The sequence below is a fragment of the Eleutherodactylus coqui genome, chromosome 1 (assembly GCF_035609145.1).
Source record: "Eleutherodactylus coqui strain aEleCoq1 chromosome 1, aEleCoq1.hap1, whole genome shotgun sequence".
NCBI classification, from domain to species: Eukaryota; Metazoa; Chordata; class Amphibia; order Anura; family Eleutherodactylidae; genus Eleutherodactylus; species Eleutherodactylus coqui.
In genome coordinates this window covers 19,516,077-19,532,856 of record NC_089837.1, presented here as the reverse complement: position 1 = coordinate 19,532,856, position 16,780 = coordinate 19,516,077, and the positions used below count along the sequence as shown (strand labels likewise).

At 49.9% G+C, this 16,780-nt stretch overlaps 2 protein-coding genes across 2 annotated transcripts in view; one reads left to right on the top strand and one right to left on the bottom strand.

The window, feature by feature from the left end:
- Positions 1-1,771: 1,771 nt before the first annotated feature.
- The window catches only part of RAB10 (RAB10, member RAS oncogene family), a 97,854-nt gene continuing 82,845 nt past the window's right edge, over positions 1,772-16,780 (top strand). Inside the window, exon 1 of the mRNA XM_066594416.1 lies at positions 1,772-1,776. The gene's annotated coding sequence lies outside the window, so the exon portion shown is untranslated. The remainder of the gene's footprint in view (positions 1,777-16,780) is intronic.
- LOC136593016 (olfactory receptor 2D3-like) lies at positions 13,673-14,593 on the bottom strand. The gene has a single exon (XM_066588652.1). It carries the CDS (start codon positions 14,591-14,593, stop codon positions 13,673-13,675), a length of 921 nt encoding a protein of 306 aa, XP_066444749.1.

The window sequence follows — 16,780 nt, the reverse complement described above, 5'->3', positions numbered from 1 at the left end:
CCACCCCAGCGTAACTGCGGGTGCCGGGAGTCACCAGGGGAGCTGACGTACCCGCCACAGGCGCTGCCGCCCCTCCCGCACTCACACCAGCCCCACACTTACCTGCCTGAACTTTTCCCGCACTCGCCCTCCGCACACTCTTTCCTTTACCCTCTGACCCCACCTTAGTACCCCCCTCCACACATACCTCTGAAACCACCCCCTTCCCACCAGCATTCACCTCCACATTCACCCCTACATCCCTTGCAGCCTCCCCCACCGCCCCCTCCACAGCGTTCCCCTGGGTAGGCAGCACGGGGGCAGACTGACCGCCCGCTGCCACACCGCTGACCCGAGGACAAAAGATCAACACCTCCTGATGCTTCTTACCCCCACTTTTTCCTTTCTTGATCTTGTAGTCCTCTTCCGGGAGGTCGTTTCCAAACACTAGCCGTGTGGTATCCTTTATTGGAGCCTCTATTGCTTGGATGCAGGACATTAAGTAGCCTCCAGTACCTCCGCCAACCTCCATGTCGGAAGCCGATTCCAGCCCTTCTCTTTCCGGGCTCCGCTGCCCGGGGGTTAAGCTTCCATCCGACTCCTCTTGCAGCACCGTTGCCGTGCCTTCCTCACTGCGAGGTGGCGGCACCGCCGCCACTCCGCCCACTTCATCTTGGGGCACCGCTGCCCCACCCACTTGGGCCACAATGGCCCCTCCTTCTGGCGATGTCATGGGACCTGCCTTACGGGGCCCGTCTTTCCTCAGGACCGCCTCCATTTGTGGCCCCGCAGCCTTTCCTACGTTTTTGGAGGCTGCCTTGATGCTGCCCTTGTTTTTGCTTGGCGAGACCACGCCCCCCCGTGGCGCTGCCGCCACGCCTACTTCTGGGGCCGTGGTCCCCTGCGACACCGCTGCCGCGCTCTCCCGCTGGGCCACGCCCCCTTGTGACACCGCCGTCACTCTTTTCTGTGGGGCTGTGCCCCCTGGTGACACCGCTGCCACGACCTTCTGCGGGGCCACGCCCCCCCATGATGCCATCGTCACACCGACCTGTGGGGCCGCGCCCCCTGACGCTACTCCGTCTGTTTGCACCATGCCCACCCGCGGGGCTACGCCTCCTCCTGATGCTGCTGCTGGTGACGTCTTTACACCTTCCCGCTGGGCCACGCCTCCTCCTGATGCGGATGGTGATGCTTTCACGCCTGCCCGCGGGGACACGCCCCCTCCTGACGCCGCTGATGATGTCACTGATGACGCCGTCTTGACCTCCGTGAGGCCACGCCCCCTTGAACTGCTATGGGCTTTTCCACTGGCTGTGGAGTTGTTGCCCCACCCGATGTCTCCTTTTCAGCTGGGCTCACCCTGTAGAGGACCACGGAGCATTTGGTGACCCCCTCCTTGGATCCTCTCCTGGGCTTCTCCGTCTGGCTTGGAGATTGGAAACTTTCCTGTGCAGTACCAGCGGGGACACCCTCCTCCCCGTGCCTGCTCACGGATGGTGGTAAGAACAACCGGGGTTGCATTATTGGGGCCCCTTTCTGGCTCACTTCCTGTGTCTTTCCCTGCATTCCAGGGGCGTCCGTAGCGGTAGCGCCCTGCGGTGATGGTGGGGGACCAACCTTCACTTCAGTGTTGTCCTCACTCCCCGACCCGCTCTCTGAACCGGAGAACTGGTTGGGGCTGCTTCTCCAGGCTGCCCCTCCGCTCCCTGTAGTACGCTCTGCCATGTCTGGCTGACTTGCTGCTCGGCTGTCCGGACTTGCCGAAACTTCCGGGACCAGTAGCTCTCCACCATCCCTGGCTGGTCCCCCACAGGAGATGGTAGCTGCTCCGGGTTGGAGCTCCACTCCTTAGACTTAGGCTTCTCCCTCCGGGCTTGTCAGGAGAAGCAGAGACAGACCTCCTCCTTCGCTGGAGTCTGCACAGGCACTGGCTAACCACGCCTCCCGGAACCAGCAGCTGCAATTACCGCGGCTGCTGGCACCAGACTAGCCCTCCAATGGATCCTCATTAAAGGATTTAATGTGCTCATTCCAATTACAGGGACTCGAAAGAGTCCTGTATTGTTATTTTTTGTCACTACCTCCCCAGGTCAGGAGTGGGTAATTTGCATGCCTGCTGGTTTCCTTGGATGTGGTAGCCATTTCTCTGGCTTCCTCTCCAGAATCAATCCCTGATTCCTTGCTACCCATAGTCACCATGGTAGCCGCAAATAGCACCATTGAAAGTTGATAGGACAGGCGTCTGAATGGATCGTCGCAGCCACAGGTGACAGTGCGATCTGCCCGAGGTTATCTAAAGTCACCAATGCAGCCAAAGGGGTGGAAGGCACCCAGTGGCCATGACGGACCCCGGCTGGTGCCCTTAGACCACCATGGGCCACACTCGGATTTGTTTTGGTCTGACAAATGCACACATCTTGGGGGGTTCAGTGCTCGTCGGCATGTATTAGCTCTAGAATTACCCCAGTTATTCATGTAACTGGTTTGGAGCGTTCAAAGGAACCATAACTGATTTAATGAGCCATTCGCAGTTTCACTGTACTGGCTGTGTGTACTTACACGTGCATGACTTAAAATCATTGCAACAAGCATATGCCACTGGCAGGACCAACCAAGTAGGTGGAGAGAAAGTACCAACAATGATCTCTCTCACCTGGCCACAAGGCATACAGGCCTTGTGGCTGGGGTGGGCACAGGGAGGGCTCTACCGACAAAAAGGACAACACGCCCGGATGGGAATGTGGCTGTGACAGCCATGAAAGAGCGTTTTCCGGGGGGCTGCCGGAGGACGAGTCTGAGAGCCAACGGTTTCCAAGGGAGCCACACCAGTGGATCCTCACCCTGTGCCTCCCCATCGGACGCCGGGATCGTGGGGAACTTCCCACTGTGCCTTCGGAGAACTTAGCACCACTGTTCTGGGACTCCTGGTCGCCGGCCCTCGCCAGCCACCCCCTCGTGTGGGCAGCGGATTTGGGGCCTCGGTCATCAGGAGCCTCTAGAACCAGCTCTAGTGTTGAGCCTCCTCGAGGCCGGAAGCTGCCATCTCCACCAGTGAAGGGGTTCGGCGGCGGGCACTCTTGAGGATCAGGAAGACCATCCTCAAGGGCCTTCTTGCAGCCATTGGTCACTGTTCTGCTCAATCGGAAAGGTGTTCGAGGAGCTGCTACCTCAGGGAACCAGCGGTGTCATACCACATTACGCTTCACCACCACCATAATGGGGGAAGGGTTGAGCTACATACGGAACTATGCTGTTGCTCAAACTACCAACAGTCCCAGTCACCGACATGGCTAACGCACATTGGATTTCACTGGCAGGCTCCTTCAGCTTACACACCACACACAACATCCTAGTCTACCCTGCCCTAGCCCAGGAAGGGTTCGTGCAAAGATACAGGCCACCACAGGCTTTGGGCAGAGTACACCGGCCGGACCAGGATTCCTAGTTGCCATCCCCCGCCATGCCAACTCACGTGGGCAGTGGGCTCGGGGCATCGGCCGTTAGGAGCTTCTAGGACAGACTTTGGTGTCGCCAAGCTACCCTTGGCCTCGGGACCAATGGGTCCTTTGCAGCATGGGGTGCCAGGCCACCACTGTTGTCAAGGTTGACTTACCCACCGAACTAAGACTCCTGGTCGCCCGCTCCACAGAAAGTGCACTCCCCCACTCTCAGGGGAACAGACCCGTGGCGTTGGTCATCATGAGCCGTGGAGGAACGGTGAACGGTGGCGCCAAGGCATTGTTAAGACATGGGGGCCCAACACGGCAACAACAAGCAACACTCTTCTTCAAACCCCTTTCTGGCACTCAGACAGGGGGGAAGAGTGGTGTCATAGAACACCACAGGCTTTCAGAGCACACCCGCCGCCAGACCAGGAGTCCTGGTCGCCTGCCCCGGACTGTAATCCATAGATTTGGGGTAGGTCATGGAGTCGGTCGCCAGGAGCCTGAAGAACCAACTATGCCACCCTGCAGCCACAAAGGGAACGTGGAATTACTGTATACTACCCACTGGACTCTCGAAGTGCAGGCACCGCTGATCCAGGACTCCAGGTCGCCGGACCTCACCTTGCCACCCCCTTGCATGGGTGGCAGGCTCGGGCATCGGTTGTCGGGAACCTCCAAGTCTAGCTTTGGTGTGGAGCCTCCTCGGGGCCAGGAGCGGTCATCACTGCAACACGCAGCAGCCTTTGTTGAGTGGGCAGGCAGACACCTTCCCACATTCTTAGCACTTCAAAACACAGGAGGCGTTGCCCCAGGACACCCCAGCGGGCCTTAGGAGAGCTTACCGCCACCGCATACAGGACCCCCAATTACCACAGACACCTGCCGTCCACACCATAAAGCAGAGGGCTGGGGAGGCCACATTCGTCAGGAGCCGTTAAGAACCAGCCTCGGTAGCCTCCATGTGCACCACTAGGGTAGACGCCTCATGGCAGCACTCCCGCGTTTAACTTGCATTGCCACATAGCCCGCACCGCCGGGGCCTGCCATGCACTGTTGACGGTCGTCCGTCTCTGTTTACCCACTCAGGATCCTGCCTCAGTCATGCCTGAGGAAATACGGGGCCACTTGAACACGAGAAAAGGTTTTACAGCTCTTTTGCATTCGCGTCACGTGGTGCTTGCGAAACAGCTGTGCTCTTGCTGAGTGCATCCTCCGAAGCACTTTCTGAGGCAGGAGAGTCTTTCTTGGCACCCTGTCACCATCAGATGGTGCCTGTGAAATGGCTGCAGCCGTGTGCCGTGTATCCTGCAGAATGCTCCCCGTGAAGGGGTATCAGCGAGGTGCACGGACACATCATCAAGTGCCTGCTTCTGCCTCAGACCATCCATGCAAAGCCAACCACCCGTGGAAGGGAAAAGGTAGAGCCTTGCCTACCCTCACCTGTGGAAGGGCTGGCCTAGACTTCAGACAGCTCCCATATGCCAGTTACAGGAGCCTGGAAGAAGGCAGGGACACCCATATGGCCACCCCCATTAAGAGTCATATGCAGGCAGGGACCGATTTGCCAAAGATGCATGGGAGCTAAGCCCTTGATGCCTGTACCTGACCTGTGCACAACGAGGTTACCCCCTCCATGTCTGATCTCCTGTTAACCACTTCGATCCCGTCTTACGGCAACCGCACGGTCGTGGCCTTGCTGCCGCCACTGGAGGTGCCTCCATGCCTGCTGTGGGGGTGGGACGTGCCTTGGGCTTTAACCTAGGATTGGGGTGGCCACCTCATCCTTACACCACTGCATGGGAAAGGGGCCACGGGGGTCAGACGGCGGAGGCAGGCGAGGGCGCCTGCCTACACCTTGCCCGGTTTTTCTTAAGGGGGTGCCCGTATTTTGGTTGGCCGCCTCATCCTCACACTGCTGTGTGGCAGAGGTGCCACGGAGGTCAGACGGTGGAGGCAGGCAAGCATCCCCCTTCAGCCTGCCTCCCAGGAACTCCAACCTGGCATGGGGAACCTGGATTGTCCCAATCCCGGTTCTCACAACCCGCATGTTCACACGGCTCAGCCCCAGCTCCTGGGGCCCCCACTGGCATGACTAGCCGGGTCCGTCCCCTTAGCTAGCATCTGGAACATTTGGACTTAGGGGATGTGGCTCTCCCCGGCCACCTGGAAGTCCTGCCCGGCCGCATTGGTGGCTATGACAGGGTTTTGACCAAATACTGGGAGACACTCTTGGGGATTTTCTGCTCCCCCAGGCTGACCTCCTGGGAGTCCAGGCAGCCACCTGGACGGCTGTGGCCCTGTCCCCACACAAGATTGGGAGGGACTTTGCCATGACTCCAGATCTCTGCTCAAGACAGCCCTGCCACTGCCTCTGAGGCTCTCCACGGGTACAGTGCCACCCCCTGGAACTCTGACACAGTTACACGGGCAGCCAGCACCCAGTTGCCAGTCACTCGGTCTCTTTCAGCCAGCCAGCCCCCCAGGACTTTCTAAGGGGAAAACTGGCCGACTCATGCCTCCTGGAACTCCAGCCGGATATTCATTCGGCTCAGCCCCAGCTCCTGGAACTCAAATTAGCCGCTCTGATGGCTGTAACCATGGTTTGATCAAACACTGGGAGACACTCAGGGACACTCAGGAGGACTTGACTGTCACCCAGGTGGGCCTCCTGCACTACCAGGCGGCCACGCTGGTTGGCTGTGGCCCTGTTCCCACCCAAGATTGGGAGGGACTTTACCATGCCTCCAGATCTCTGCTCAAGGTTGCCCTGCGACTGCCTCCGGGGCACTCCACCAGTACAGTGCCACCTTCTGGAACTCTCATACAGTTACACGGGTGGCCGGCACCCAGTCACCGGTTACTCACTCTGTTTCACCCAGCCAGCACCCCTGTATACTTCTGCCAGAGGTGCTTCTTTGATGACCCTCATTTTAGCACATAGTCACTTTCTAAGGGGAAAACCGGCTGACTCACGCCGACCTCCTGGAACTCCAACCCAGCATGAACGCACTGGATTTTCCCCATCCCAGTACTCACAACCTTTTTTTACTTGGCTCAGCCCCAGCTCCTGGAGCTTAAATCGGCCTCTCTGACAGCTGTAACAGGGTTTTGACCAAACACTGGGAGACACTCAGGAGGACTTGCTGTCACCCAGGCTGACTTCCTAGCGGCACCAGTCAGCCACATTGATGGCTATGACCCAGTTTTGACCAAACACCAGGGGACACTCAGGGGCACTTCCAGCTCACCCAGGCCGACCTCCTAGTCGCCCCAATCGGCCACATTAATGGCTAGGACCCGGTTTTGACCAAACACTGGGGGACACTCAGGGGCACGTCCAGCTCTCCCAGGCCGACCTCCTAGGGGCCCCAGTCGGACACATAAACGGCTTTAACACTGTTTTTACCAAATACTGGGGGACACTCAGGGACACACAGGGGCACTTCCAGCTCACCCAGGCCAACCTCCTAGGGTACCCAATGTGCCACTCTGGTGGCTAGCAGTTGGTCTTCAGAAAAGATTGGGGGACACTCTGGGAGACACTGAACGGGACTTAGTGCTTGCCTAGGCCAACTTCCTGGAGCCCAAACCGGCCACTTTCGTGGCCATTACCCAGTCCAAGCCAAAGACTGGCTGGGACTTAGCCACTCCTCCAATATCCTTGATCAAGGCAGCCCAGCCAATGCCTCCAAGGGGGGACCTCCCCCTTTTTTTATGCCGGAGGTGCTTTTTGGCTGCCCCCTGGCATATTTTACACTTTCTCACTGTCTGAGGAGAAAACCGGCCACCATAAGCCGACCTGGAACTGCGACCCGGCATGGATACCCTGGATTCCTCCCATCCCGGACCTCGGACTCCTCACTTTCACTCAGCTATTGCCGACCTCCTGGAGTCCAAACCGTCCACTCTCATGGCCACCACCCGAGAACAGAGCAGGAACTGCTGCTTTGCTAAGCTCCAACCGCCTTCCCTCTCCCTTTCCGCCCCTTGCAAGCTGTCTGCAATCAGCAAAGGGGTATGGGGCAGGGGCGGAAGGTTAGCACATTAGTTTCCTCCCCGTCCCATCTCCTTACATCGAAGACAGGTAGCAAGGGTCAGGGAGAGGGAGGGAAGGGGCAGGGAGTTCAGCAGTCATGCTGCTAAACTCCCTCCTACCTTCCTTCTCTGGAAGCTCTCACAGGCTCCCATAGACCTCCACATTGCCCGCCAAAGGCAGCTCCAGAACTATCTTTTACAACTAGCGTAAAAAACACAAAGTGACAGATGTCAGATCTTGTGGTTTTGTGGTCAGTGCTGTTGAGAAAGACCTGACGGTCGATACGCATTCAGCGTCCTTACATTTCACATCCGTGCTAATAAAGAAGTTTTATGGTTGCAGCTATCCTCCACTTTTTTCTTTGTTCTTTATTGAAAAATAAGGATTGGTTCTGAAGGCCAAAATAGGCCACGTCGTTAAGGGGTTAATGACATAAAAGAGAAGGGAAAAAATTACTAAAGACCCAAAAATCACAAGAATGGAGCAAAGCATAATTGTTTATAGAAGCCAGCAGGAGCCGTGGAGCCCACAGGAATAATCCATGTACCTTCCAATCTAGATAACATCTGCTTCACATTTCCTCCCCAACACAACTGATTTGGTCAATATCCCTAACCAGAAAAGCCCTTGGATCACAGTTATCATGGAGGTTAGATGCCTAGGGATCAGCCTGAGATGGTCGTTATCATCTTCCTGCTTCGCTGCAACATGTTCCCTCATCCAGATCCGGAGTTCCCTAGTGGCCCACCCCAGGGGCGTAGCTAAAGGCTTATGGGCCCGGGTGCAAAAGTTTATCTTGGGGCCCCCAATCTCTCTTAACCCTTTAGCGCAGAGGCGTAACTCGAAGCTTCAGGGCCCCAATGCAAAACCTGTACCAGGGCCCCCAACTATAATGCTTTATTCATAGTACTGGGCTCCCTATATGGAGAACCTTATCCCCTGCATCTGCTATAGTTACTCCAGTGGTCCACCCTACATATATATTATTTCATGGGCAGGATGTATATAACACCATGACCGTGCTGCACTAGATAAAGTATCTGATATGCTCTCCTACCATTAACACCGGTAAATTCATTAGGTTTTACCACGTTGCCACATGCAGCACATTGTCCACATACATAACATCCATGCTTAAGCTTACTAGCACCTAAAAGGTTTTAACTGGGGCACAAAACGGCTTTCACCCAAAGTGTCTTTAAGTGGAACATCAGAGACGCATGAAGCCTAAACTGAATCCATCATCAAAATCGGTGAACACATGTTGGTAATAATTGATTAATTGTAAGTGTGATGGGACTACATTTGGTGTACAAGGGGGTCTCATAAGTGTGGAAACACCCATACAGAATGAGAACAGTTTGGTAGATGATGATTTAATTTTGCATACAAGCTGCAGTTCAAGAGGGAAACCTGTTAGGCCATGTCACGAAAATGACGGCCATTTTGAATGCTGCCATCTTGGATTCAACACAATGGGAAGGTAGGAATGTTATATATAAAATTGGCATAGAATTTCAACATAAAAATGCTGGTGTGCTTCATTGTAACATCATTTTATTTCTTCTCATGCTAACACAGTGATTATTTTCTTCATTACAGGCAATGCGAATGATGGTGTTAACTCAATCAGAACATGTTGAGATCGTCCTTCTGTCATGTGAACAAAGCACATGGGTCATTGCAGTAGATTTCAATCAACGCCACCCAACCAGACCTCCCTTTACCCACAGTGTTGTGGCCAAACTTATATCCAAATTCCAAGAAACAGATTCTCTCACTGATGAACCAAAATGGGGATGACCAAAATCAATCACTGATGAGGCATCAGCAACTATTGTTTTGGTCTCATTCAGCAGAAGCCTCAATGTAGCACTGATCGTCTGTCTCAAGAATGCGGGGGTTAGCCTCCTTATGGCAAATTTCGTCTATGTATAAATACCTGTCAGAGAACCAGAAAAAGCAGAAGTCGGGGGTCCCTGCAATGTAGCCCGCAACCCCTGTTCCTGCCTACTTGTCCCCCTGGGATAGGCCCCAGGGTGGCAACTGGGCGATGTTCCCTACTCCGAGCTAGGGAAAATGACGCAGGACACCACAGTCCCTGGACACAGAGAACGAGAATACAGACAGACAAACAACTAGAGCGTAGTACTAAGGGAAACAACAAAGCAGTCCAGGAGCAACCCAAGGTCTGAAGCACAGAAGTCAGGCCAAGAAGCACAGTACAGGAAAGGGAAGAATGAGTCAGGTCGAGGGAAAAGCCAAAGGTCAATACCACTTAATAACTTCAGTAGATCTAGTACAGTTATGTTATATATACTACCCTTAGGAAGTTTCGCCCCAGGAATAAGGTCGATCTTACAATCCCACTATCGATGGGGGAGGGGGGGGGGTTACGCCTCGGGCAGCTGTATAGAGGAAACATCAGCCAATTCGGCGATATAATGTGGTAGGGTCAGATCCTTACATTCAGTAGAATGGACCTGAAATGAGGGCATGTGATCACTACACCCTGACCCCCATCGGACGAGCCCCATAGTCTCCCAGTTAATAACTGGGTTATGTACCTTCAACCACGGTAGGACGAGCACCATGTCTACCGACAAGTTTTCCATGACCAGAAAGGTACAAAACTCTGTGTGCAATGCCCCCATGGAAAGCTTAAGCTCTGGAGTAACCCAACTGACCTGCCCGGCTAGTAAGGGTGTAGAATCCAGTCCAGAAACCTGGACGGGAGGCTCAAGATTTCTTAACACCTTGGCAATAGGGACTATGAAATCAAAGTTAATGAAATTGGCGGCTGCCCAGGAATCTATGAAGGCTTGACCAGAAGAATAGCATGAATTACAAACAATAGAACATGGTAGCAGCAACTTGGAACACTCCAGAAGTATCTGAGCTCCTAAGCGATCCTCCTGGAAATGGCCATTGTCTTGAATTTGATTCCTTGTTCTAGGTATGTGTGTGTGTGGAGGGGGGGGGGGGGGGGCACATATATATGTCCAGAATACTGTATCAATAGGGATTCCCTCTCGGGACCTTCAATCTGTCCTGTTAACCCCGTTTGTTTATGCAAAATGGATGCTTGCTAGATCAGCTTCAATGGAGAGGTTGCTGTGTTTGCCCGCATCTCTCTCCATTAAAGTCTAAGGTATTTAAACATAACTTGGATTTCAATAGAAAAGGAAGCCTGCAAACAGCGCCACCTGTCTATTCATTATACTGGAAAAAGGGCCTGATGCCTGGACTGAATCACTGAAGTTGGGTCATGAGACCTTCATTTTTACAGTAGGCTAGAACCCTAACTACAGTTGCAAAATGATTTAACCCTCATTGCAAATTTGTTTTATTTGCCAAATTTACAAACTTTCAGCTGTTTCCACAAAAAATAAGAACCTGAACTAGAACATATGAAACAGCGCAATACAACTGATATAATATAGTTGATTACTCCAATTTCAACACAAAATGCCATTTTTACTGACTAATGCAGTCTCAGAATTATTCATCCCTTTGAAAAGAATCACTCACAACAGCACACATCTGCAAGTCAGATGTTGGCTCAAGCACATCTGATGTAACTAATCAAGGACTTCATTAGTTGCATCAGGTATGCTTGAGATAAAACATCAAATACCTGGACTGGCGAGGTGTTAAGGTTGTGCATCTGGGGAATTGTGGTTCTACAGGCTTCCTTGTGCACACCCTCACAGGTAGGGGGTAATTGAACTGGCTGGGTGTGGTATTCTCCAGCAGCCAATCCCCCTGGTTTGCAGCAGATAAATACTAGCAAACTTTTGGGAATGCTTTTTGGACATTTTAGTGCCTTAAGTATCACTGGTGTGGTGCATGCTTGTCTGTAGTGTCCCTCTCCTCCCCTCAAGATGGTCTGGGCACCTGCTTTCCCTCTTCTCCCTGCATTCTGGTGTGCGTGCATTATGTAGTGTGTGGTACTGTGACCACACAGGTGCAGGCGACCTGCAGGTTTCCCCCTATCACTGGGCGGGTGTGGCTTCCAGACGCCTGATGTCCTATGTGTGTGTCAGGTGGGAGATGCCTGACACTGCTCCCCATGTCAGCCCAGTGGCTGACGTTCTATTTCCCTGGTCTAAGGACACTGGGACTGCTTTGGTTTGCCATTGGTATGCATGTGAGCTCTGGGTGGCATTGTATGCACTACCTGTTGTATGTTGGTGTGAGCAGTGACTTGTGTTGTATGTCTGTGCTGGTGGCCAGACATGAGTTGTGTGCAGTCCTGTGCTATGTGGTATGTGTTACACTGTATGTTGGTGTAAACAGCGATGTATGTTATGTCTGTGCAGGGTGCCAGATGTGCTTTATGTGCTGTCCTGTTCTGTGTACATTATGAACAGTGTGCATCTCTCCAGCTCCCTGATCAGGAATAGCTAGGTCCTAGAAGAAGACCGAGGCGCCGACCTTATCAGGACGATAACCCTGCTTTGTTGCAGAAGACAAATCCAAGACTTAGTGATGTGGAGGGCACTATCCATGAGTAATAGGTTATGACTCCTCAGGAACGTGGTCAGAAGCTGCTATCCGGCTCTACATCACTTCGGCAGCCGGTCATAAAAGCAGAAGGAGCTCTAATTACTAAAGGACACTTGTCATGAAGGGGGCAAATAATTCTGAGACTGCAGTAGTCCGTAAAAGTGGCATTTTGTGGTGAATTTGGAGAAACTGCTTATTATGTTAGTTTTGTTGAGATATTTAAATTGTTCTTAATTGTTGGGGTTTTTTTTGCAAACAACAGAAAGTTTGTAAATTTGGTGAATTAACCAAAATTGCAATAATTTTGATCACGACTTTATTAGTCATGTATGGGCTTATCCCGTGGCTAGGCCTAAGATTGGAATATCCCTTTAATGCCATTCTTAGCAGAAAACAGTGTTCTAGGCCATGGTTGTGCCAAGTCTATCACTTCATCTTCATGATTTGGGGCAGTTTGCACCATTTACTCTGATTCCCACCTCTGTTTATCCTATGATGCTATTGGTTAATCTACATATTTATTTTCAATGTGGGCTTTAATTGCTACATGTCTGTCCACATCTGCCACCTGTGAACGGAAGTGTAATTACTGTATGGCTAACACATTTCATGGCCTGGAACAATACGTATACTGAGAATGGCAGCTATTGAAAAAAATGCCATGTTATACACCTTTTGTAGGATCCTTTTGTATTAAAAACGTAGTCAACTTAAAGGGCCACTCAAGCAAAAACACATTTTTCATCCCTGCCTCGCCCTCACTTGATTGCATGTCACATTCTGGAGGTCTTCTCTGAGTATGGCAACCACATCCATGCAATGCAGAACCCTGTCTGATGCTTATCAGGCACTTTCTTTATGGTGAGATTTTGTATTTTCAGGCTCACATCAATCCCATGATGCACTAACTAGAGGTTGTATAATTTCTGCCTGCTGGGGGACAGTTTAATTATCATTATCTTCTATATTCACCTAAATAATCCACAGCACATAAGTATACAGTCAGGAGGATGAGCTGTGATCTCCTCTATTATACCTGTGTGACAGGAGCTGTGTAATGATTATCAGTAACTGTGATAGGAGTGCCTGTGTCTCCCTCTAGGCAATTTCTGTGGTAGGATTAATCCAGCAGCATAACTCAGAATGAGAAATTGATTAGTTTCAGACAGCATCAACCCAAGTAAATATGAGCTGATTATAATTGAGATCATATGATCATCTGAAGAGTAAGAGGCCTGGAGTTTCAGATAGAAAGGAATAAAGGCAATACTAATCAACTTATATATACTGTCGGGATAGCGATAATGAAGGAATACAAAAATCAGTGGTCCACTGACTTATACTGGCAAAAAGGGCAATCTTTTAGAACATTTTTGGCTACTAAAGTCAATGGCCATGTTGGCATATATATCAGTAAGCATTCTCAGGTTAGAGCAATCTGACTTAAGGAGAGACCTCCCCTCTCTTCCTCTTAGTCCACCTACAGCAGCCAAGGACATCAACAACATCAGATTGACTCCTGCTGTGATTGGTTGACAGCTGAGCATGCAAAATTAACAAGACAAGATCTGAACCCACATATTTGCTTTAACGTGACATATTTCACAGCATTAGCTTGAATCAGAGTCAATTCTAGTTAAAATAAACCTTTTCTGAACTATTGACATGAAGTAAGGGGCTGGCCTTTATAATGTTATTATTAACAAGTGATATATTTCTTCATCCGTCTCAGAGCTCGCTGGACATCCTTGTTTCTCAGACTGTATATCAAAGGGTTTAACATGGGGGTAACAACTGTATAAAACACAGACACCATCTTATCGGTGACCTCCTTAGTTTTGTATCTTGGCCTCATATACATGAACAAAGCTGTTCCATAGAAAATGATGACCACAATAAGGTGTGACAAACATGTGGAGAAGGCCTTGTACCTTTGAGAGCGAATTTTAATGAGAACTAAAGAAATTTGCATGTAAGAAAAGAGAATAAGAGATACAGGGACAATAAGCAATATGGTACTTCCGACTATCATTACAATGTTATTAGCGGAAATATCACTGCAGGCTAATTCTATCAGTGAAGGAGCTTCACAGAAGAAATGGTCGATGGTGGTGGTGGATCTACAGTATCTCAACTTACTCAAAAAATACATATCAATGGAAGAAATAATACAACCAATGACCCAGGAGGCACAGACCATCTTAACGCAAGACACCGTGTTCATAATCACGTTATAAAGTAAGGGGTTACAGATAGCAACATATCGGTCATAAGCCATGAATGCCAACAGAATACACTCGGTTTCCCCCATAAGCAAGTAGAAATAAACCTGAAGAAGACATCCAGAAAAGGAAATGCTTTGTGAAGATACAGCAATGTTCACCAACATCTTGGGTATGATGATTGAGGTGTAGCAGATGTCCAGGAAGGAGAGATTCGAGAGGAAGAAGTACATAGAATGGTGCAGACGACTGTCTACTCTCACTGCCGCTATGAGAAGCAGATTTCCAAGAATGGTTGACATGTAGAAGAACAAAAATATTTGGAATAAAACGACTTGTATTTGTGGATTTTCTGATAATCCAAGGAGAATAATCTTGGTCTGGTTGGCAAATTCCATGTCAGTTCTGGCCAATCAGACCCTCCATTTATGGCAAAATACTAAAACAAATGTCAGAGATTAAAACAATGTAGGGCTCAAGGCCACAGTTTTTGAAATTTTTTATTTAGCCATTTTAAGCTTATTAACTTCTGTTTCTGGGATGGTTACTGGTCAACAATAGAGCTAATAATTCGATAACGGTTTGAGCCTAATTGGTTTCCTATCAACTCAACCTAGTTATTTTCTTCTGAAACTTAATATTTCTACTCATAAATGTTTCTAATATTTTTGAAAGCTTGAACCATGATGAGCACAAGGTAACCTAACCAATGGATGAGGAGGGATTTACTCAGTCTACTTTCGAGCAGCATATCTTATATGGATGCACATCATTAATTGCAGGATTTGATTAATTCATTCGCTTGCTTCTTTGTGAATTCAATGTTTAGACCTTCAGCCAATGTGGTATCGCCACTGTATACTGGGCATCTATGTTCTGAAAGAAAGAAACCCCTTGCTAAGGTAAAAATATCTATGGATCAAACCAGGTGGGATTCATAAAGCTTAGAACTTAATTTCTCAAATGTGTTCAGTGTTTATTATAATCAATGTTCTCTTCAACAACCACATTTGTTCATACCAATATTCACGTTCATTATGATTCTCACAACTCATAATTCTACTGTTTGATGGGTTTCAACACACATTTACAATCCTGCATTTTAGGGATCACTTAGAGCCATGAATGTTCCTCTCTAGTTATACAATTTGGTTACATATACATAGAAATCAGTTTCACTTATACGATGGCCCTTATTTACGAGTATTGGCGTATATTGCACCAATTCTTTTTAGAGCTTGACAGTCTTAAATTTCACCAAAGTGACGCATGGACTTGCAAATTTGGCACAATTTACGCTATACCAAAAACAAGGGAAAAAAAGCACCAACTTCTGCTACAAAGCTTTTATTCTGCATCATCTGCTAATATAAAATAGTCAACAGTCAAAATAATGACTAAATAATGAGTAAAACAAAATTGGGGGCAGCATCAAGAAAAAAAAAAAACAATCAATGTAGTTTGATTTGCGCCAGAAGGAGCATGCACCAAAAATTTGTGCCAAATGCCTTTTCATTCACACCAACTTTCATTCTGTAATGTTTAGTGTGACTTTTTACTAACACTTTCTTGTAATAATGTTTCATCAAACGTGTTGGAAAGATAGACAGAAGCTTGCCACGCCCCCTTTCAGGGAAAAAAATGCATGTTTCTCTGATCTTTTTCTTCCTTTTGGTGCGAGCTATGTGGAAATTTGCGTAAAGTCTGTGTGCCTTAATTCTGGTGCAGTTTTAGACCGAAAGATGTTGAAAACACATTCATAAATGAGGGCCAATGTGTACAGGTCTTTCCCGGGTCAAATGTAGATCCTAGGGGAGGTTTTCCACTAATTTACAAATTTTGGACATTACATTTTAATACTCAACACCTACCACAGGTCCGTGCTCCACCTACCACAGGTCCGTGCTCCGCCTACCACAGGTCCGTGCTCCGCCTACCACAGGTCCGTGCTCCGCCTACCACAGGTCCGTGCTCCGCCTACCACAGGTCCGTGCTCCACCTACCACAGGTCCGTGCTCCACCTACCACAGGTCCGTGCTCGACCTACCACAGGTCCGTGCTCGACCTACCACAGGTCCGTGCCCCTCCTATCACAGGTCCGTGCTACTCCTATCACAGGTCCGTGCTCCGCCTACCACAGGTCCGTGCTCCGCCTACCACAGGTCCGTGCTCCGCCTACCACAGGTCCGTGCTCCGCCTACCACAGGTCCGTGCTCGCCCTACCACAGGTCCGTGCTCGACCTACCACAGGTCGGTGCTCCACCTACCACAGGTCCGTGCCCCTCCTATCACAGGTCCGTGCCCCTCCTATCACAGGTCCGTGCTCCTCCTATCACAGGTCCGTGCTCCTCCTATCACAGGTCCGTGCTCCTCCTATCACAGGTCCGTGCCCCTCCTACCACATAACCTCCATCGTTAAATGTATTATGTAGAGTTGTACAAATTGGAGGAATGGCCAGAAATGACAACATTCAAACATTCCCAAAATAGAAATGATAAAAAAGCTCAATACAATTATAAGTGCAAAATGTAATTTCATGGCCAATTGTGTCTTCCAAAATGTCTGTGTATTAGTATCGGAGTTG

Bases quoted from the DNA above. Each gene is read 5' to 3' on its own strand.
- LOC136593016 (XM_066588652.1), bottom strand. From the start codon at position 14,593: ATGGAATTTGCCAACCAGACCAAGATTATTCTCCTTGGATTATCAGAA.